This window comes from Halichoerus grypus, chromosome 13 (genome assembly GCF_964656455.1).
Source record: "Halichoerus grypus chromosome 13, mHalGry1.hap1.1, whole genome shotgun sequence".
Classification (NCBI taxonomy): Eukaryota; Metazoa; Chordata; class Mammalia; order Carnivora; family Phocidae; genus Halichoerus; species Halichoerus grypus.
In genome coordinates this window covers 76,556,255-76,578,853 of record NC_135724.1, presented here as the reverse complement: position 1 = coordinate 76,578,853, position 22,599 = coordinate 76,556,255, and the positions used below count along the sequence as shown (strand labels likewise).

At 47.9% G+C, this 22,599-nt stretch overlaps 1 protein-coding gene across 6 annotated transcripts in view; it reads left to right on the top strand.

Annotated features, from left to right (window-relative positions):
* GRK3 (G protein-coupled receptor kinase 3) overlaps positions 1-22,599 on the top strand; it is a 124,462-nt gene that overhangs the window by 90,466 nt on the left and 11,397 nt on the right. For all 6 annotated transcript variants that reach the window (XR_013443478.1, XM_078060837.1, XM_036105195.2 and 3 more), the window contains 7 exons: positions 1,562-1,656; positions 5,589-5,696; positions 12,654-12,720; positions 13,486-13,586; positions 16,443-16,509; positions 17,599-17,694; positions 21,015-21,177. Coding sequence is in view for 5 of the 6 variants with exons in the window: in XM_078060837.1 (XP_077916963.1) it covers positions 1,562-1,656; positions 5,589-5,696; positions 12,654-12,720; positions 13,486-13,586; positions 16,443-16,509; positions 17,599-17,694; positions 21,015-21,177 (697 nt within the window). In the remaining variant the exon portion in view is untranslated. The remainder of the gene's footprint in view (positions 1-1,561; positions 1,657-5,588; positions 5,697-12,653; positions 12,721-13,485; positions 13,587-16,442; positions 16,510-17,598; positions 17,695-21,014; positions 21,178-22,599) is intronic.

The window sequence follows — 22,599 nt, the reverse complement described above, 5'->3', positions numbered from 1 at the left end:
CTTCATTCTTATTCTCTCTGGATTTGGAAGAAAATGCAGTGAGTCTATTCCAAGTTTCTCCCTTCCAGGCCATGGTGCTCGGTCCTGGGTTCTGCATTCATAAGGGAGCTAGGAGTTTGCTCGGTACCTCCGTGGTGACACTCATCGCGAGAAGACAGGGATAGAGATAAAAGGGACCTTGACAAATTGTAGAAATGATCATGCAAATACAGTAATGTGCACATAATAACGAGGAGAAAAATGATAGGAGAGACAGTTTCCCAACGGTAAATACATTCCGGGGGGAGGTGTTTGCCTTCTCTTTCAGATTCTTTCTCAAATGAATCCAGTGTAACCGACTGAAATGTGCAGATTACGCTCCTTTCTCTCAGGAGCTGCTGTGTTTTGATTAGCTGTCTTCGCTTTTTAAGGTTGCCTTTCAAGAATCTAAAATATTATATTTTATTTTTGAGCTTCTTACTTTGTCACAAAACACTTTGTAAAATTTAAAGCTTTCTGCAAGGTTACGAAATTATCTCCTTAGTTTTCATCTGAGCATGAAGAAGAAAAAAATGTATTTTCATTGAATTAGAAATAATTAGACACTGGTTGGTGCATGACATTTCGTTTCCTCCTGTGAGTTTTGCAGAAGAATAAACTACATGCTGAAGGCCCATGAGGCACTATTGTAATACATTTTAATTTAGATCTGTAACCGGTCTGTAATCATCTTCATGCTGTATTTTTTTTGTTTTGTTTTCTAAGCTATTCAGTAGGCAGTGGTATTTTTTAATTTCTATTCAAACTGAATTCTAGTCACTCATGATTATTCATGCTTCAGTTTTATAATAGCATGCCATTTATTTTTATTTCAAGCAAAACAATAGTTGATCCCCAGCAGGAAAATATTAAGATGACTGTAATTCAATATATATTAGGGAGAGGAGCTTTGTGTTCCATGATTATGCCGGCTAAATCTAATCTCAGTAGATACATTTCATCAGAGTTGTGGTCACAGTCATCCTGGGTCATTCAGTGAGGTCCTGGGTTCTGATTCTGTCCTCAGAAGCAGAAATGCCGTTCATCGGGATTGGTGCGGCACTGTGGAGTGTGTTGATTTCTTAGGTCCATGGTGGTACATTCTCGTGAGATTCCTTTCTGTCCTGTGCCTCGTGGGCTCATCCCCTGAGGCCTTTGTGGTTCGCAGAAGCCAAGAAGCTGGTGGACTCGCTCCCTTTGTGGAGAGGTACGCGGCTCTGGCTGGGCCGCTGTTCGCTATTCGGGGGGTGGGGAGCGGGAAGTACTTTTTAACTCTGATGAACCGTGGTCATCAGCCCTGCAAGCTCCCTGCCTTGTGTCTCTTTATCTCATGAGTAGACTCCTTTGTGTCTGTCATTGCCACTTTCCTGTGGGATTTAAACATGAAAAGTGTGACTTTTAGCATCATACCCAACTTGGATGTGATAGTGTGGAATTCGTGTTCAGATAAAATGATAGGGTATCACGTTCCTGTGGTTGTAGAGATTCTCAAAGCTTATGACAATTTGGGAACTCCTGAAGATCATCTTGTCTTTCTCTTCAGCCCGCAAATATCCTCCTGGATGAGCACGGACACGTCAGGATATCCGATCTCGGTCTCGCCTGTGACTTTTCCAAAAAGAAGCCCCACGCGAGTGTGTGAGTAGTGCCGTCAGCTCTGTTCACCGTTCACTGTTGTTCCTCTCCAGCGACGCATGGATTGGCTCAGACCCCAGTCTGCTCGCTTGTTCCCCCAGCTTTTTCTTGCCAGAGGGGATTGTCCATATGTGATAACGCTGGGTCGGGGGCAGGCCCCATAGCCCTGGTTATGGGAGCGGAGCTAAGCTGGGTGTGCCTCCTCTGTCTTCGGGGAGCGTAGATGGGCCCGCAGCGTGACCGCCGGGGCCTGGGTATCTGGCGGAGAGAGGGGCCTCTGCAGCAGACCTGAGCCCATGCCGGCTGTGCGACCCTCGTCAGTCTGTTCACCTGCTTGCCCCTCCGTCTTCTCGTCTACAAAGTAGGCAGGACTAAATCCCTGCAATTGTCCCAAGGAGAAAGGGAAGCCCGTGTGCCCAGGAAGGTGCAGGGGCATCTGCATGCAGCTCTCCAAGGGAGGCCCAGAGCTCAAGCGTCTCCATCTACTTTCTCCTTCGTTTTCAAAATGGCTTTTTATTTCCCTGAAGCGAAATTAGGAATCTTTTTTTTTTTTAATTAAAAACACAAATCATCCGCTAGCAGGCCATGTTAGACTTGAGAATTAACTACATCAGTCCTCCAACAGACCATGTGGAGGGAACCCCCTGCCCCACAGCCCTCAGCCAGCACCTGACCCCTCTGCTCACCCCTGTCCAGGGACGGACAGGTCCCGGGCCTCTGCAGAAGCAGAAGGGAACACACACTGCTTTTCATTTCTGTTCCTTTGGCATCAGTTTATCCGGGTGGAGGGCATGGACATGTGTGCATTTGGTGGTAGAACAGACGAGTGTTGCTTTATTCTTTTTTTTTTTTTTTTTTTTTTGGTAAATATATCACTCTGAGCACTGAAATCCTTTAAAATTACATTTTATTGTCCCTCTTGAGTTAACATTCATCTCCCAGGGGTCTCACCTCACGCATCCATGCAGAAGATCAACCCCAGACCCTTCTTTCTGTGGGTGTAGAGGTCAAGTGGTTCTGCATTGCAATACCTGATGAGGGGCTACGTTAAGTCAGAGTCACCTTTTAAAGCCCGGAGCAAACGTGTGTGGTGGAGAGCACCGATTCTGTAAACAGATTTCTCCCTTCCTGCAGAATCTGGGGTCCAGAGATAATGGCATTAGCATTTTGCCAGCACTTTACAATTATTAGGCCAGAACCTGTGGTTGCATAAGCTTCTCTCAGCAAGTTCATCAGGCATTTTTAAGAGGGCTGTTTGAATTTTTAATGCAGTAGCTATTTGGTATGCTAATTTCATCAATTTAGTGTAGCCACCTCGGAAGGCGAATCCAAGAGCTCAGAAGAGTTAATCTTGCAAAGGAATTAATTCCAGTGATGGGGTTATTGATTTCCTTACAGAGCTGCACCCACTTCTTACTGTAATTCACCTGTCAGCTCTGAGCGGTAAGCTGTTCTCGGATTCCAACAGCAGCTGTAGAAGGGGGTAGGATCGGGAAGGTTGGTTTCCATGCTTGCATGATGATAGTGAGGACACTATTTTAAAAGTACATCATCTCCTGGCCACGAACAAAGGCTTTCGAGGCAGCAGATCTGGATTTGAATCCGCTTCCAAGTTGTGCCTCCTTTTTTCCTCTCTCTAAAGAGATGCCCGTGGTATTTATTTCATCTGAGTGTTGTGAGGGTCAAGTCCACTGATGAATGCAGCAAGCTTTTAGGTACCATTGGTGGCGGGGGCAGTGCCGCAGGGACCCCCCGGAACTGGCCGTGTAGGGAGGGGCTGGGGTGTGGGTCGTGGTGGTGCCAGCAGCCGCAGTGCTCACCGCGTCACCGGCTGGACATCCACTGTCCTGGCATGTGGGGCCGGCTGCTTTGAATAAGCTCTTATCTTCACAGAAGCGCCGGAGGTTACGGGTGGAATAATCTACGTTCTGGTGTGGACACTGAAGTCCGGAGACATCGAGTAACTTGAATAGGGTCACAGACTTGGCACATGGTGGGGCTAGAATTAAAGTCCAGTTCTGTCTGAGTCCAGAGCTTGGACTCCTTACCCTACACGGGTGAACTCCCCGAGGCTAGGAAATGGTCCACTTTGGACTCGATGAGGGCTTTTGGCCAGAATTTCGCCCTGGACGTGGTTTCCCAAGTCTTTTCAAAGCTGTAGGTGTGATCCTTGGACTTCACCTAGCTGGTCTGTCTACAGGAAGTGTTGTGGTTGAGGTTCCCGATTTGGGCTTAAACTGAGTGGGTCCATTTAATGACTCGCAAATTACTGTAAACTGAAAGTTAACTATGCGGTAGTCCTGAGAAAGCAGAGAAAGGCTTTCAGGATTGAATAGATTACCAGTGCCAGATTGGAGTTCCAGCTTATTTTCTCTAAGACAGCAAGGCTGTGTCTCATGCCACAGTGTCTCAGAACCTCCAGGCGTTCTTTCAGGGTTCAGAGTAGTTCGGATCTTCAGTGGGAAATGTGGGGAAGCAGCAGTCGCTGCCATACAGGCAGAATCAGAAAGCCACGTGGCAGGGGGTCCGGGATCCAGCTCTGATTGTGTCCAGTGTCAGCTTAGCCCCCTGTGTTTATCCTTGTAGTATTTTCCCATCCCAGAAGTGGGTTTTGATCCTGGGAATCATAGGCTTGCAGGTCACCACCAAGGTCTTTCTGGGCAGCACTGAAATGAACCCTTCCCCGAGACTGGTTCGGATGCCCCTCCTAGAACCCTCCCGTGCCCTCACAGCGTGGCTGGCTGGCCTGACACGGTCAGACTTCAGATTCCGGACAGTGTAGCTCATCCAAGTGCTGGGCCTGCCATGATGGACCAGCGCCCATTTTCGCTGCTTGAGAGCCATCTTCCAAAGCGAGAACGCTTTAGAGCCCAGTCCTGATCCTGGATCGGGAATGATTATGAGTGAGCATAACTTAAACGTGACTCTAATAAAATAAGACTAGAGATGAACACCCCTGACGTGGATCAAGTTGTTCTTCTGTGCCATCACCCTTCTAAACCCCTTACGTATGTGGAATCTGCGTGGAAACCCCGTGCGATAGAGGTATTGTCTTAGCACCTACCTTGTCAAGGAAGATCAGCCAGGGTGGACAGGTTGGAGGGCATAGCTTTTGCAGGAACGCTTTCGGGCTGCGTCTTTGAAAGCCCCCCACGAGCCTCCTCTCGCTCTTCTAGAAGGAACAGTGCGCGCTCAAATCCTGAGGGAGGGGTGGGGAATGGTACAACAGGAGGGGATTCAGAGTTGCAGAATAGTGCAATTCAAGATAAAATGGTTGTCCTCCCAAATCTTTTTCTCAACTTCCTGAAAACCATCCTCACATGTGCTTAGCGGGGTCCTTTGGTCTGTCGGCAGCCCTCAAAACTGGACATGGGATCTCTCCATCTTTTGTACCTGTCGGCTTGGGCCCCCTCTTCTTCCCCATCCCCTTGGGGTCTGTCGCTGACTATGTTAGTAGCCCCCACCCTTAGCATGTGCTAAGGACTTAGCACAGAGGTGGCGCCACACAGGAGGGATGTCCCCATCCCTTGAGGGTCCATGGCACGACCTGTAGGTGCCTGCTCATCTTCCCCTCCCCCAGCCTCACGCCCACCCTTTGTACGTCCTCACAAGAGCTCTGGAACAGGCAGGAGACCTCTTCATAGCTGTAGTGCAGAAAGACTGACGTGGTTCAGATTTCCCCTCCGAGACTGGAGCTTGCATGTTTTCATATTTATCTCCTACTGTAATTTATTTATATTCATTCTTATACTAATTCAGACAGGAGAGGTTGTTTTGTTCCATGCATCATGTTGTGTGGAGCCCCCATTGTCCCCTCCCCCGTGTTTATAGTTGCTGCCGTTCCACAAAGGACATCTGACCCTCTTGGCTGAGCTGTTACCATTTTGTAAGGTGGGCGTGTTCTGATAACTGTGTGTGCACTTTCTTCTCCCTAGTGGCACCCATGGGTACATGGCCCCCGAGGTGCTGCAGAAGGGGACAGCGTATGACAGCAGTGCCGACTGGTTCTCCCTGGGTTGCATGCTTTTCAAGCTTCTGCGGGGGTGAGTGAAATGCATCCTTCTGTTACCGTCGCCGTGGTATGTCCTCGGATCAGAACCCAGACCAGTTAGACATTGTTAGGCTCTCACACCATTTGAGATCACACAGTGCTAACCTAGATGATGACCAGGGCTCGTTCCGCCTTATAAAAGCGAGAGCTTTGCTCCCATAAACTTTTAGGCAAAAGCTTACAGTTTTCGTATTTTTGTTCCGTACCTTGTAGGAATGTCAACACATTTAAGCCTAAAAGAAGACTGCTTTGAAGTGGTCCCAGGGATAAGCCTTATTTGGGGCCTGAGAGTTATTTTAAAATGTGGATAATTGAAGAAGGTAGGATAATCTTTTTCGTTAGGAATCAGTTACTCATGATTGTCTTGCCAACGTTAAGCATTTTGAGGGTTACAAGAAAGGACCAAGACCCAAAGTGAACCGATTTTAAAAGCGTGCATGTATTCAGAAGCGTGCTGAAGTTAATTTGCTTTTCATGAAACACAAAAATGAAACTGCGTAATTTTGTGTTTTTAATTAATTGGTGTTAGTTCTCAACCACCAAAGATGGTGAAATAGAGCGGAAGGAGTAGGGAATGAAAGCACTGTCAAAAATATGTCCCGTATTGAGCACAATGATCATGTTAACATTTTTCCATTAATTTTTAAGAATTTTCAGCCAACCGGAATGGAAATCTTAAGTTTTGAAAATATGGTTTTGGTCATCCTCATCCACAAGGACACAAAAAGCACCTTATGTTAACATTTCCTGGTCAAGACCCTCCTTCTCCTATTTCTGCTGTGAACACGACAGGTCTGGTCATTTGCTGAGCTTTTCACATTTCCACTGGGAAGCCTCGTTGAGCACCGCCACATCCTCTTACCATAATTAGCACGCTCGACAAAGGGGCTGGACTCCATGTTTCCCCCAGATTAGGGTCCCAGCACTCTTGCTGCTTCCCCAGGACTCTGGTAATCTAGTTTTCCGCTCACCGTTTTCACTGGGGAACCAAAATTGTATTACTGCCCAGAGAGCCAGGTCCTGTTGGTCCTTAATTGAATTACTGTATGTGTGGAGCCTGGATGGCCCTAATTCACATCATCAGACTCGCTGACCTAATTAGAGAGTTTCTGCAAGACAGGCCAGAGAAAACCACTTCCCACACAAACCACCCGGTGGAGTCTCTCTATGCGAGGTGAGCACGCGGAGACACGCATTGGGTCTTTGTCTGGGCCCCCACCGGAGATGGGGTGGGAGGTACAGAATCCACACCCCCGGAACTTTGAGACAGTAAAATTCCATGCAACAGTGAAACCGTTGACTACATCAAGTCAAGATTGAAAAATCAGTAGTAAAATGTCACAGGGAAACCTGCCAAGCCGGGTATTTAGGGCTTGGTTCATGTCTTTGTTTCATTTGATACTAGTCTGTTTATAATAATGTCCACGCATATAGATTGGGGATGATCTGGCATGACACTGTTTTTGAAAGATCTGAAAATGTAATTAACGATATGCCAGCAGTGTGATTTTTTTGTGGTTAATAAAGTGAATCCAGCCATATCTGGCCACAGGTCCGGTTCAGAGTACTGAATTGGGAGGGATTCATTCCTCATGGGTCCTCGAGTGGGCTCGGGGGAAACGCTGTGTTCACTGCGGCTCCCATCAAGAGGAGTCTTGGCCGACAGGAAGACATCCAGAGGGTGTTCCTGAGGATGGGATGAATGGGACAAGAGGAAAATGGGGAAAGATCTAGAAACCATGGCTCTTATGGAAAGGTTGGAAGAGCTGGGTACAAGAAGGCTTAGGGGAACCCTAATGATTAACTCCCTGCTGGCCAAGGATCCGTCTTCCCGAAGGGGTTATATTCATGCTGCACCGCTCCCAAGAGCAGGCGTTTTAAGGAGGGGAAAGATGTCAGCTCGACACAACAATGCCCACTCAAGCATTTGAAGGAGTGTTGTGCATCACAGGTAGGAAGGTCCCTGTCACTGTCTAGGGACCATCTGTTGAGCTGGCGTGCAAAGAAACCTTCCAGTGTGTAATAGATGGGACTAAATGAACCTTTCACACTAAGATTTATGATTTTATGCCATTCTCTGCCTTGCTTGTCCAGAAGCCATTCACAGGAAAGGAGAGAGCATGGAAACCAAAGGGCAGGGAGATGTTTTTTGACTTAAGTGATTTAGAGTAAACTTGGTAAGCATTTATTGAGTACCTACAATATGCAGGAGACTGTGCTTCATGCTCTGGGGAGAGGAAGAAAGAGAGGCGGGGGGCGGGGGGGAAGCCATATCCAGTCCTTAAGGAGCTCACAGGAAAGTAGAGATGTCCACACACATGAGCAAGGTGGACTGCAGTATCCTGGGGAGCAAAGAAATGGGTCCCAGGGCTGACCTGGGAGAGCAGGGCAGACTCCATGCAGGGGATGCTCTGTGAAGGGGGCCTGGAAAGGGTTGGCGATTCCCAGACTGGAGCAAAGTGAACATGTTTTCCTGCGGGGAGCAGAAAATATAGGACAGCTTGCCTTTCCCCAGTGGTGACCTGGGCAAGGAGGGTGTGCCAGGGGAGAAGGTCGAGGAGGTGGGGTCAAGAAGGGAACGCCTAGGACGCCATGCGGGGGGTGGGGGCTCCAGAGACTGGAGGCTTTTATGCAAAGGAGAGACATGGCTGGGTGTTCGTCAGAAGAAGGTGGTCATAGCAGCATGCATGTGGCACTGGATGGAGGGAGATGGGGGACAGGTGTGGGGACCCAGGCAAAAGGCCAGGACCTACGGGCCTGGGACCAGGAAGGAGGCAAGTGGCCAAATGATGTTGCTATACTGATCGGTGGTTGCTGGTTTTTTCCAATGGGTGCTCAGATATGGAAGCTAGGAAGCTAAGGGGTGCTGCTTAGCAATGCCTGGAGTCTTTTTTGTTGTCACAGCTTTGGAAAGGGCTACTTCTGACATCTGTTAGGTGAAGGCGAAGGATGCTGCTGAACATCTTACAATGCACAGGACGGGCCCTGCTGCCCCCAACAAAACATTGTCCTGAGCAAAAGGTCAGCAGTGCCCAGGCAGAGCATGTCTCTTCCTTCCTTCCCACAGAGGCGTAGTGCGGCGCTTGAACAGGGGGTCACCAGCAGGTCTTTTTCGCTTCTCTTTTCTTCAGTTGAATGCTTCTTCCACGGACCAGTGTGTCCCCCGGCCTCTGCTGAAACCCTTGTCCGCAGCCCTCATGCACCCTCACTTTGCCTTGCCACTGTAGAAGAACACCGCGGAGGCACGAAGGAAAGGAGTCTGGGTGTGAGCAGCACAAGCTGTCCAGGCTTGAGATTGCGTTCTGCCTCCCTGGACTCACAGGGATGGGCCGGGTATTGAAGGTTTCCTGTTGCGCCTGTGTGGGATTGCTGTCCTGATCCTCAATCTAGATTTCAGATCTTTGTCAAGGAAAAGAATTGATGTGACAGTAGCTTTGATCCTAACCTCGTCCCCTCTGATGGTCGGTCCCCGAAGGTGTCAGATGCAGGGAGAGAGCCTGGCTGGTGGTCTGGGGACCGCTGAGCTCTGCCCGAGGTTACTGAGTTTGTTCCTGTAGGGGGAAAAAGGAATGCTTATAAATATTTTGGCAGCTGTTGGCTTAGGTTCAAAACTCATATTTGATGTAACATGTCATCCTTTTGGTATTCGAAAATTAAATTTTGACGTAAGAGTTTTGAATCACTCTTACTTATAAACGTAGTCTCTTGAACTCATCGTTCCGCTGTGAACGTGATCTGCCACGTGCGCGCGCGCACGCGTGTGTGTTTTCCCATCACTTCTCACATCTTGAACGATTTCCTCCCCCGTTCGGGGGAAATGTACAGTGCGCCCTCCCGGTCTGTGCGAAAGCCGCATCTGCCCGCCGCACATGTGAACTGTGTTCCCGCGGCGCCCCGCCACGAGCCGGAGAGCCGCCGGAAGGCCGCCGGAGAGCAGCCCGAGAGCCGCCGGAGAGCAGCCCGAGAGCCGCCCGAGAGCCGCGCGCGCGCTGCTGGGAGAGCCGCCCGAGAGCCGCCCGAGAGCCGCCGGAGAGCCGCGCGCGCGCTGCTGGGAGAGCCGCGGGAGAGCCGCCCGAGAGCCGCGCGCGCGCTGCTGGGAGAGCCGCGGGAGAGGCGCCCGAGAGCCGCGCGCGCTGCTGGGAGAAGTCAGCCGCCCCGCAAGCTGTGGGCAGGCCCCAAACTGTGTCCTATTTAAAGCGGCCGCACCGGGGCGCAGCGGCAGCCACACACGGTCCGGGAGCACCACGTGCCTCCCTCCGAGCGGAGATTATTACTGTCGGAGGGTCTCTTTAACAGTTTCCAAAATAGAAACGGAATCTTTGGTTTTGTTCACAAAGAATAATCAAGACTGCATTGGAAACAGATGTGCATCAAGATGTCGAACTTGAAAGCGCAGACTTTGTCCGCGGCGCGGCCCAGAGCCGAATCGCTGAAAAGCGTTTCCGACTGTTGCCTAACGGAGTCGGCCGCGGAATAGCCGTGTATATACAGCGGGCTTGGTAGTGACAGGGTTCATGTGCTGGAAATGTTTTTGGCACCCCCCGGCTCCAACTCCACTCGCCCTTGCGAGCCTCCCTCCGGTCTCATGAAAGACTTTACATTTAGCACAGAGCGCTTCTGTCAGAACACAGCGGTCCTCCGCTGCAAGGGTCAGGGCACAGCGCTTTCCTTCCGGCGGCAGTCGCGGCAGGTCCGCGGGGGTCGAGAGCAGGAGCGGGGTCCCGCGGCACCGCGCACAGGAGCCAAACCAGCAGGGCTCGTCCCCGCGCCGGGAGATGTGCGCACAACCCCTTGGTGTGCGTTCGGGGACCGCGTGGGGCGGAGACGGCCGGGTCGGCAGAGACTGAAGTTTTATAAGATTTCATAAACTTTCATCCTTTTTCTCTCGAACCACGAACATGTGAATATCTCCGCGTCTTTTGCATCTGAGGATGATACAAGGAATGGTTTTTAAAATGATAATATCTTATAAATCAGCAAACATACCATTTGTTGTTCTATCCGATTTGCTTTTTAAATGCAATCATTGTACATTTTTCTTTTTAAGAAACAATTAGGGTGAACAGAACATTTCCAGTCAAAATCTAGTTTAAAGATTAATGCATTCTTCTTCTTCTTTTTTTCTTTCTTAACATATATTGCATTATTTGTTTCAGAGGTACAGATAATGCAATATATGTTAAGAAAGAAAAAAAGAAGAAGAAGAATGTAGCAGGAGGGGAAGAATGAAGGGGGGGAAATTGGAGGGGGAGAAGAACCATGAGAGACGATGGACTCTGAAAAACAAACTGAGGGTTCTAGAGGGGAGGGGGTTGGGAGGATGGGTTAGCCTGGTGATGGGTATTGAGGAGGGCACGTTCTGCATGGAGCACTGGGTGTTATGCACAAACAATGAATCATGGAACACTATATCTAAAACTAATGATGTAATGTATGGGGATTAACATAACAATAAAAAAATTAAAAAAAAAAAAAACATTATAAGTAACCAATAAAAAAAAAAAAAAAAAAAGATTAGTGCATGTTTGCTTGGCACTCATTCACGTGAACTTGTTTTAGAGTTTATTTTTCAAATTACTGCTTTCAAGATACGGAAATTACTCTATTTCATTGCATGGCAAGAAGGAAAATAAAGCATTAGAGTGCCCTCTCTTGTACAAAATGAACATTAAAATATTTAAGATAATCAAGGCTCTGAAATGTAATAATCCCTTCCAAGAGATGATTCAGTACATCCCTTCACTAATTCAGTAGGATGGTCAGAGTGGGAGCAGTAAGTAGTGCAAAGATGAGTTCTCTTTTCTGAATCACATTCATTTATGTGCTCAGTTCTCCAACCCACTTTATAGAGTATCTTGCCTGTGATGATGTTATATACGCCTTAGAAATTAAACTATAGGATTCACCATTTTTTAGGCACGTCTTGCTGTAAGGAAACTTAGTCATGTACATATATCCCTTCTTTAATTTTCAAATTAAATAAGACCAGGATTTTGTAATTGGCATGTTTACTAGTCTCTTTTAATAAGATTTCCTTTAAAAGCCAGCTTCTCCAGGGTTTTAACAACAGGGTTAAGAGTAGGAATAATTTGCTTATTAATTTCTCGAATGATTGCTGTATCACATACCTGTACACCGCTGTGGTCTTGGCCATGACCAGCATACCTGGTGTCTGTCTGTTCCCTTCGTCATTTCTGTGAAGTAGGGGGCCTTGTGCCCATCGACAGATGAAGAAATCGAGACTGACGGTTTCCGTGACTGGCCTGCAGCCAGTAAACACCCCTGTCACAACCTTGAACCCAGGTCTGCTGACTCCTACGTTTGGGGCTCTCCTTAAGTAAAACAGGAGAAAGCAGCTCTCAGAACTGGAGGGCCCCGAGGACACAGGGTTCATTTATGTCTGTTATCATCAAAGGAAGGTATCGCCTAGTTACCAGTGGGGGAGGCGTGTTCATCTTGGTTGTGTTTCGGTTGCAGTTGTTTTGTGTTTCGGTATGTTCTTTGGGTTGTTTAAGAAACTAATATCCATTTTTCTAAAAAAAAAAAAAAAAAGATAAAATTGTATGAAAGTCATTATCTGAAACACTAACATGACAAATGTTATATAAATGGCCTTCATTTTCATGACTACCGGCTGGCTGATTGTTTTCTTTTTAAGGATATTTTAAAATACCACTAGGAATATATTTGCTGAAGCATATTTTAGTACCATGATTTCACTGACGTGAGGATCAGACAGTTCAAGTGAGCATAAGCACCCCCCCCTTGAGACACTAACGTACCCCTAGACCAGCCTTTCTCTGGACACGGTAAATGTGTACGGCTGTTGTATTTCTCTAGTTTTGGATGAACAGTAACAGGATACAGTAGAGTACTCAGATATGAGCCAGGGACACTGCACAAAGTGACCTGATACCCCATTGTCACAGGATGCCGTTCATTTCCACAGGCACAGCCCTTTCAGACAACACAAAACCAAAGACAAGCATGAGATAGACCGAATGACCCTCACCGTGGTAAGGAGATTGAAAACTCTGTGCTTTGGTGGGGTTTTTTTTTTTTTTAAGATTTTCTTTTCTTTTCTTTTTTTTTTTTTTAGTAATCTCTACCCACAACATGGGACTCGAACCTACAACCCCAAGATCAAGAGTCACATGCCCCACCGACTTACCCAGCTAGCCAGGCGCCCCTAAAAACTCTGTTCTTATTTGCATTATAATTTTCACGTCTCATTCCATTAACAACCAGTGTAAAAATTTGCTTTCTTAAAAACAGATGAGTGGAGATACAGTTCCTAGAATTCCTAACTGGCAATTTAGTGGAAATAGATGCCAAGGCAGAAATCAAGGTTTGTCACCCCTCAGTAAGAAAGAGATCCAGAAAGTCAAAAACTAAAGTAAGGAGATCAAAGAAAAGGAAAAATCACTGAGGCGCAGAAGAGTGGGGAGACCTGTTTCTCCGGACCTGGCCCCAGCCTACTGATTGACATTGAAAATGACTAGTTATCTGGGTTGCATGGCTGGCTCAGTCGGTGGAGCGTGCGACTTTTGATCTTGGGGTTGTGAGTTCGAGCCCCACGTTGGGCAAAGAGATTACTTAAAAGAAAAAAAGAAAGTGACTAGTACAGTTTCACGTTTCTTTAGAGTAAATATTAATTCACAATGAATCTGCAGTTTTTAACACTGTCCTTTTCCAAGAAATGGCCTTTAGGTCTGGTTGGGCATCAGGGCCCTGTTTCCAGGAGGGCATCTTTGAAATCTTGTTGTTTTTTCCTCCCCCAGAACGTGGAACTCCCAGAGGCCTTCTCGCCGGAACTGCGGTCCCTCCTAGAAGGCCTGCTCCAGAGAGACGCCAGTAAGCGGCTCGGCTGCCACGGAGGCGGGTAGGCTGTTATTTTAGCTCTTGAGGATCGTCACCCGGGGCACCTAACAGTTAGTTCCAGTACATCACAAATCATTCCTAGCCCCTAAAAATCTCCCATTTTGACCCGAGGCGGGGGAGAAAAATCACATGGGAAATATGTGTGCTGTCCTTTGTGTTTCGTAATTAACGACTTGAAGGAGTCGCTAACTTTTTAACTTTAAAAATCGAGCATGTTGATGGTGGAAACGAATCCTGATATTTCGCAGTTCATTTGGTGACGTTTTACTAATTAGGTTTGCAGTGATAGCAGTTCAATATCCTGATCAGGTTCTTACTGGTTTTCTCTCACGCGTAACTGGTCGGCTACTGTCTTATACTTGCTTTCTATCTGCTAGATATCCAGAATGCCTTCCTGTAATCCTCAAACTTGACTGATATTTTGGCTGGATACAGAATTCTAAATCGATAATGATTTTCCCCCAGAACTTTGGGAATATATTGCTTTATTGTGTGCAATAAAGCTGGTCATGGAGCCCAGTTATCACTCCTCATGTCAGGTTCCGATAGTTCCTTGTACTGTGGAGGCTCATTTTCTTGAGCTTGGGGAATACTGTTATTTTTTTATTTGACAATCCCTCTCCTCCATTTCCTTGGTTAGCTCGAAGAACTCCTTTTAGGTGGCTGTTGGAATTTCTAGAATGGTCATCAATGCTTCTGACCTTGTGTATTCCCTGTATCTTCGCTTTGATTCTGTTCTACTTTCTGTGGGCTTAAATCTCTAGTCCTTCCTTTGATTGCTTTTTAAAATCTTTAGCAGGCTTAATTTCTTCAAAATAGAACCTTTCAGAGGTTCCCCCCATTCCATTAGAATAAACACGTAGCTGCAGGCATTTTGGGGTTGGATATGGAGGAAGACAGTATGGTGTGTGCGCGTGCACGCGCGCATGCACAAACAGTTCAGGCTGTCTTCAGTGCATGCCTCCCCCTCCCCCCTCCCGCACCCCCCTCCACACACATGGCGTTGAGCCTGGAGCTCAGCACCTCTGTCCCTTGGCCAGTAGCTGTGCTATTTCCTGCCAGCAATCACGGCTCCTGCGTCCACGCCCATCCTGTCTGCTGATGGTTCCCCGTCCCTCTTTGTGGTGCATTTATGTCTCTGTGTTCCTCTTCCATCATTTCAGCAATTGTTGGGAAGGAGCAAATGCAAAATGCAAAGGGACACCCTTTGCTTTAGATTTCATTCATTCATTCAGTAAACACTTACTGAGCACTCCCTGAGTGTCAGCCACGGTCCTAACTGCTGGGGCTGAGGCAGTTACACACAGGTCGACACAGCCCTGCCATCTTGGAGCTTATATTGGGTGGGGGTGAATGACATTATAGAAACAATCCAGTAAGTAAGATGACCTCAGACCGAGAGAAGAGCATGAATGAGATAAATAAGGCAGTGTTGTCGTTGAGACTCCAGCCTTGGGAGGAGAGAGGGGAAGGACTCCAGGCAGAGGGGTCAGTGAGGGTAGGGCTTTGAGGGGGAATTAAGCTTCCATGATGCAGAAGAGCAAGAAGGCTGGAGAGCCAGGAGAGGGAGGTCAAGAGCAGGTCAGAGAGGTGGTGGGCTCAGGCAGGTCCTGTAGGCCGTGTCCCTGGACTTTGCTGTAAGTGCAACAGGAGGCCTCTGGAGAGTCTTGGGGAGGGGTGTAGGGAGATTGTTTGAAAGATGATGTGGGCATGGCATGGGGCAGGTGGGGCTGTGGGCTGTGTGGTTGGGGGGCAGGCTGGGGCAGGGGGGCAGTTAGGGCCATTCGGGGAGCAGGGTGGGGACCTGGACGGTGGCAGTGGTGGCGGGACATTTAGCATTCCCCCCATAATCAAAGACCCTGCCGCCCCCACTGGGAATCAGATCTCGGTGAGGGTTGGAGGCAGTAAGTCAGCCCCAGGCCTTGCCGAGGGGTGGGCTGTGGAGTGTAGGGGTTAGTGGGGCATCGGGGGTGAGCCGGCTCTTTGGCCTTAGACAACAAGGTGTGGGAGTAATGCAGCAGTTCTACAGACCTCTCGCCCCATCAAGTGGAGACTCCAAGTAGGCACTGGGTGGGTGGGCCTCCTGGCGTGCAGGACAAGGTCAGCACTCGGGACACAGATCTGAGAGCTTGTCTGCAGGTACGGGTCACTTAAAGGCCTGGCAGGGTGAGGTTACCGAAGGAGTGATAGCAGAGGAAGGGGGCCGAGAACCAGCCCTTGGGGCTCTGCTACAGGAGACAGGGCTGGGGGACCCAGGGCAGGCCTGGGGGCAGGGTCCCTGGCAGGCACGGCGACCATGCGCTTTCCCTGGGTAGGCTTTCCTCCTGGTATACAGCCCCTTCTCTTCTGCATAAACTGAGCTTTAAGGGTGGTCTCCAGGAAAACTTGTTTCTTCAATTTATGAGGAGGTTTGGCATACGCTATGTTCCTAGATTTCTAGTTTGCTTCTGAATTCATATTTGGTACTTCATATGCCTACCGTTTGATCTAACATGCCTCATAGACATTTGCTGAAAATCTCCTCAATGTGGAGATCTCTAGTTTGATTCTCATTTGAATTTGTTCTCCTGGCAACAGAATCCTGTGTATCTCTCTATCTGTGACAACTCCTAGGTTCTCTCAAACTGGAATATGCGTCCCCGATAAATTACCATATGGGATAATATTCCTAGCTTCCGCATACAGTATTTCTAAACATCCAGTGTTTCCTGTGTTGCTTTGAAAGAAGCATATTTTACTTGCTTACTTAAAGAACTGAAAATGGTCGTTCCTCTGTGTTCTTACTAGGAGACAGTTTTTGGAAAATACTCCTTAGGTTTGCAAACGCACCCTTACCACCTTTGTGCCTCTTCCACAGGGCACAAGAAGTAAAGGAACACATCTTTTTCAAAGGCATCGACTGGCAGCAAGTCTACTTACAGAAGGTACTCTGTCTGGAACCCCACACTGGGCACCACCACCTCTATGCTTCCTCTTGTCCCCCACTTCCTGGGTCCACTCCCCAGGGCCCCGCCCTGAGCCCCGCCCCTGGCCCCGCCCTGGCCCCGCCCCAAGCCCCGCCCCCAGACTCCCCAGGCTGCAGTGTGAGTCCTTCTTGCTCTTCTACCCGTGGGCTGCCATTGCTGCCAGCTCCCTCTGGGCTGACTTTTCTGTGTCCCTAGTTTAAAAGTTTTCAAAATATCTGCAGTGTACATTAATAAATACCGAAGCGGAGTTGTTATCTAATTCAAATGTCCCTATAACTGAGATGTTTTTAGCTTTCACTCATCTTTTTGACTTCCTATCTCAAAAAGTGACTGTATTTTCATAAAGATCTCTATAGAAATGTACGAGAAACGTGGGTCACAAATCTACTTATACTTTTTCTAACCCAGCACCATACAACTTAAGGATCAGTATGTTTGGATAGCAACAGAATCCCTTCCCTTATTTTAAGATATTTTTTTATATTCCCATGAGTTCAGAAAAACACCCCAAATTAAAGGGTTTTTTTAAATGTGGATCAGCCTTGGATTCGTTTTTGCATCATCTCTCCCAGTGGAGGGATGATGCTCTGTTAGTCCTGCCCGCTGTGAACCAGGGAGTGGGCTCCAGCTCCGTTGGTGTCGGCTGGGCACCTCTGTGGGTGTGGAGCGCTCCCTCTGGCCTCCCCGCACATTAAGGCTCCAGCAAGTGCAGTGTGGTGCCCTGTTGTCTGAGACGTGGTGTTTTCCTAAAGTTGAGCTGGCGGGATGTGCAGTCTTGAGACTTAATTATATTCAATAATGCTTTAAGACCTTGGACGTGAATCTTTTTTTTTCCCCCTGAAGTTTCTCTAAAATCTGGGGTCTTCTTTTAGGGCTGTTCCATGCCCAGGCTCATCTGTGAAAGATGTGCTGTGATGTGTAGGAGCTCGGCTGGAATGATCAGCGTGTAGCACAGTGGTGCTCACAGTGTTCTCATTGTAGAGCCGTAGGTCGGGATGGGCCGTAAGGTGATCTGATAACTGAAGCATGCTTCTTTGGATCTTCCAGTACCCTCCACCCTTGATTCCTCCCCGGGGAGAAGTCAATGCTGCTGATGCCTTTGACATTGGCTCATTTGATGAAGAGGATACCAAGGGCATCAAGGTACACATGTGATGTTCGCCCTGGGTGTTTTGGAGGGTGGGGAGGCTTTTTATTGGCTGTCAAACTGAGTGATTGTCTTAGCATTGGCCTGCTGGTGGAATGTAACTTACCAGTGAATACCTATATATTGGAAGAATGTAGAAGTCAAGGACCTAAATTAGAAACGATGAAAGCTTTCTGTGGACTAATCATTTTGTTTGACAACCTGGTAAGTGGTCAGTTTCTTACGGATTTGGATATATTTGTGATTGGAATAGAACTCGAACTTACATGAGGCAGAGAAGAAACAACTGTGACAGCGAACACACTTTGCCATGGGCCGAAGAGCCAGCCGTCTTAATCCTTTTAAGTTTTCAGACCTCTCTGTGTTAGGATGAAAAGAGCAAACAGCATGAGTCATTCTGCATTTGTCAATCAAAAGTGAAATAATCACTGTGGTTTTTTTTTTTATATATAATTCTCTGCATTTTTCAAACTTTTGTTCATATCATTATGTTTCCCAGTAGACAAGGCATAATTACAGACGGTGAGTCATGAGGGAAAATCATCCTCCTCAGGCTGCTAAGTCAGAGTGTATCACTACATGCCGGGCTCACATCTGCCCCCACCTTCTCAGCGTCCCCCAGGACCTCCCCATCTTTTCTCAGCTGCCTCCTTATACCCTGGTTGTGTAAGCCCCCCCCTACTTTTCCCACCAAGCAGCTCCCCCTCCAGAAGGCTGCGGCACTGTAAGCACACACACCTGTGAGGAGCCGTGGCCAGGGACACACAGAACTGGAACCAGCGGGGCCTGGAGACAGAAGTGGTGGGTGAGCGGCTGGGGAGGAGGGAAGCTGCAGGAGACCCCACGAGAGGCCAGGCGCACTGGGACCCGAGGAATGGCAGCTGGTTGGAACTGGCAGTGTCAGGAAGGAGGGGCGATCGGGGTGCCCCCAGGACCAGCTTCCCAGGAGGGGAGGCCGAGGCGAAGAGGAGGTGGAGGGGCTAAGGCCACTTCTGTGGTCTGGCGCAGTGGCTCTCCCAGGGGCCGCAGCGTGTCCAGTGCCGCGACGTGCGCGCCGCCAGGTGTGGTCTGCAGCCTGGACAGACAGCACGCGGCAGGCGTGGAAGCACCGCTGTGCAGCCGTGCTCTGGGGAAAGATCATTCACAAAGTCGCTTAAAAGGATTACTGTTGTCACAATAGAATTTTGTCAGCAGAGGTACTACCGTCCACGAAAGGGTGCTAAAAATGAAGCGGCTGTGATGTGGGAGCCCACAGACATTTTTGATGTTAAAAAGAGATTTCTCATACTTTAAATTTTGTTAACCATAATCACGGCTCTGGAGTCAGACAGACTGGGCTCAAATCTGCCCTTATTTGCTGAGTGACTTCGGGTAACCTCTCGCGCCTTGGTTTTGTCACCTGTGACTGGTTTTGACGCCCAGATTTCTGTGAGGTAGAAGAGAGAGCCGCTTTAAGCCTCCTGGCGTGTCATCCATGCTTCAGCGAGGAGGTTCTGTCAATGTGGTTTTCGTTCTTCGTGACCAGAGCTGAGGATGAGCACGCTCAGAACAAGAAGGGGCGTGTGGCCAGGGCCCAGCGGGAAATGAGGAGCCTGGGGCAGTCTTGTCCAGCCAGAGGGTCTGCATCTCAAGAAACCATGCATTCTTTACCTTTAAAAAAGCAGCCCAGGGGCGCCTGGGTGGCTCAGTCGTTAAGCGTCTGCCTTCGGCTCAGGTCATGATCCTAGGGTCCTGGGATCGAGCCCCGCATCGGGCTCCCTGCTCGGCGGGAAGCCTGCTTCTCCCTCTCCCACTCCCCCTGCTTGTGTTCCCTCTCTCGCTGTGTCTCTCTCTGTCAAATAAATAAAATCTTTAAAAAAAAAAAAAAAAAAGCAGCCCAAATTATACACTGTTCTTTAAAAAACAAGAACAAAAACAACAAAAAAGTGCACCTCAGATAAGTACAGATTTTCTTCTTTGTTTTACTCATTTTTAACAACTTATGCTAAGTCCTAAAAAGTCAAGGCTCTCTGAAATTCTAGGAAGTAGAACGGTTTGTATACAAGGCAGAGTTGGCCCTTTCCGAGCAACTACTTTGGAAAGGAGTGTGTTTTTACTTTGGCAAAGCCTTCAGAATCCGTCCCGGATCACAGGGTGACCCTGTGGCCTGGTGCACTAGCACCCCACCCCACCACACCACACACACACACGCACGTTCACGCGCGGCTGGGCATGCGCCTCCAGCATTCATGCTCTGAGCCACTGAGGATTCCAGCTCTGGGCTCAGCCTGGGCTTCTGAAGGAAGCCAAAAGAGGAAAGGAAGGCTCTGAGAATCAAAGCGATCCTAAAATCAACACATGATCGTAACAGGTCACTAAGGGCAGTTGGAGAACCCTCCGTGTTTCATCGATTTGCTGAAGTCTTGGGCGCAAGTGCCTCTTCTTGCTCTTTTTCTTGTAAATAACTTGCCTGTTCTAATTATCTATCCAGTACTTATCTCTCAGGCAAAGGAGCAAGCAAATCAAGTTTCTAAAGAGTTCTGTGCTTTTGAATGACAGATGTGTTCCTTTCTTTCAGTGACATCGTTCACCTTTCTGCATGTAGCTCAGTGGCATAAAATCATTCTCTTTGCTCATTTTCAGAGTGTGGCCTCTAAGCTCAGGGGGAGGAATGAAGGATTTTGAGTAGTAGTTTGGAAGACAAATGCTATCATTAAGTGTAATTTTTACCCCAGTGCCTCTTAAAGGCGAAGCTGCCTAAACCCCCCATGTCTCCTGAGCGCCGTGGTTGTGCATTTCATCGCGCTGTTACCCTGGGTTCGTGGAAGGTTGGAAGGTTCATGGAATGAATGGAAAATTCAGCCTCCTCTCCCTTCTTCTCATCTCACTTTTCAGATGAATCGAGGGTGGTGAGAAAACCCTCCTACTTTCTCCCTTTTAATTGTTTCTCAAAGTACAGGATATAATTTCCTACTTTTGCAAATAGAGTCTCCTCGCCATCCTTGACATTCTGTTTTGTGGTGGGATCCTTTTGTACTTTAAATAAAGCCCTGTACGGGTTAGTTTTTCATTAGCGAAAAGGTAACGAAGATGGTATGAGAGGACGGGCTGCATCTTCCCTGACGTGGGACTGGACGTGAGGTGCTGTCCACGGTGTGTTGGTGGAGCCCGGCTGCATGGTTATCAGTAGCCGACGTTTGTGACAGCGACCGAGCCGTCTCTGAAGGGTTGTGTGCCGTTGTTCCGTTATCTTCCGTGTACGGTTAGAGTACTTCTGAATCTGTTGCCTTGCTAAGTATGTTAAATCATAACTATCTTGATCTCTTAAAATAATAAGCTTCTTGATTGCGACCAAGATCTCTACAAGAACTTCCCCTTGCTGATCTCGGAGCGCTGGCAGCAGGAAGTGGCAGAAACAGTTTATGACGCAGTGAACGCGGACACGGATAAAATCGAGGCCAGAAAGAGAGCTAAAAATAAGCAACTTGGACACGAAGAAGGTAAAATAGCCAGCATGTCTCAAAATATTTTCAATGCAATGAATTTTTTAAAAAATGTCTTGTAAAGCCAGGAAAGTATTTGGGTCATAAAGTACTTTCCAGGAGTGGCAGGGGCGATGCCCTAACTAGTGGTATGTGGCTTGGAAAAGCTCAGTGTAGTATTTCAGTCTTCAGTCAACATGTAAATTAAGGTAGTCAGCAGCAGTGTGTTCAGTGTGTCCTCTGACCTCGGAGCGTCTAGAGCCAGTTGGCAAGTGTCTTCCTTGAAGCCTGAATATTACCGTGCCGGGAGCAGGCCCAGCTTCATGGGCGTGTGACCTGGGCCACCTCCTAGGGCACCCCACTGGCTGTCACCATCTTGACATTCTTAATCATGTTTGAACAAGGGGCCTGCATGTTCATTTTTCACTGGGCCTGGCAAAGTATATGGTAGTTGGCTCTGGTGAGGAAGTTAGCATGCATGTCCCTTGTCCAGAGCTATAAATGGATAGAATGACATTTATTTTACAAACAGCATTAAGGAATTGCCAGACCACATTTTTAGTTACAACATGTGAGTGCCCTGTTGGGATTTCCAAAGTGGAGTGTGTAACATCCGGTGTTAAACCAGTCGGCCATTCTTGATTCACCAAATGTTGTCGCTCTCGATTTTCCTAAGATTTTAATGGATCTTGGATATTTAAATGTACTGTGGTTGAGGACGATGCTATGATTCACTTTACGTCTAGGCAAAGACTTTTCTGAGGTCAACGTTATATGATAAGAGTGACCGACCAGAACCAGTTCCTTTGTGTGAATAAGTTACTTGAATGGGGGCAGCTTCATGCAGGCTGCTCGGTCGTGCCCATCATTTCTCATTTCCCAGTAGCGTTTATCACCTGCTCAGAAACGTGTGCCCGCGCCCGGGTGGCTTCCTCCTTATGTAAAAGCTGCCTGAGTACCCCAAGGGAACAGCGTGGCCCCGCAACTGTGCTCACCTCCACTCTGCAGGGAGAGGGGCTTCATTTCTAAGCTGTTCCTTAGACAGCGCATCCATTGACATCACTCTGGACTGTTGGCTGTAGCAAATTTTACACGAGAAATTACTTTTTTATGTCAATGGTAGCTTGCTCCAGGGAGGGTCATGATGTCACTAGAATCTTGACAAATTGGACCTAGAAAAAAATAAGTATACCTTAATGACCTTATCGAAGTGCATCCTTTTAATTAGAGCTGCAGTTAGAGCATCTAGCAAGTTAATGAATTTATCTTCATGTTTAAATGATTGATTTGGACATCACTGGGCTCTTGGTTGAAGATCTCAGGAGTCACCTTACAGAACAATACAGTCTAGGCTTAGGTCTCTGAGGTAAACCTGCAAGGCTTCTACCTTCCATATACTTAAGCCGTGTAAACACTTTTGCATTAAAATGACAGCTCTGG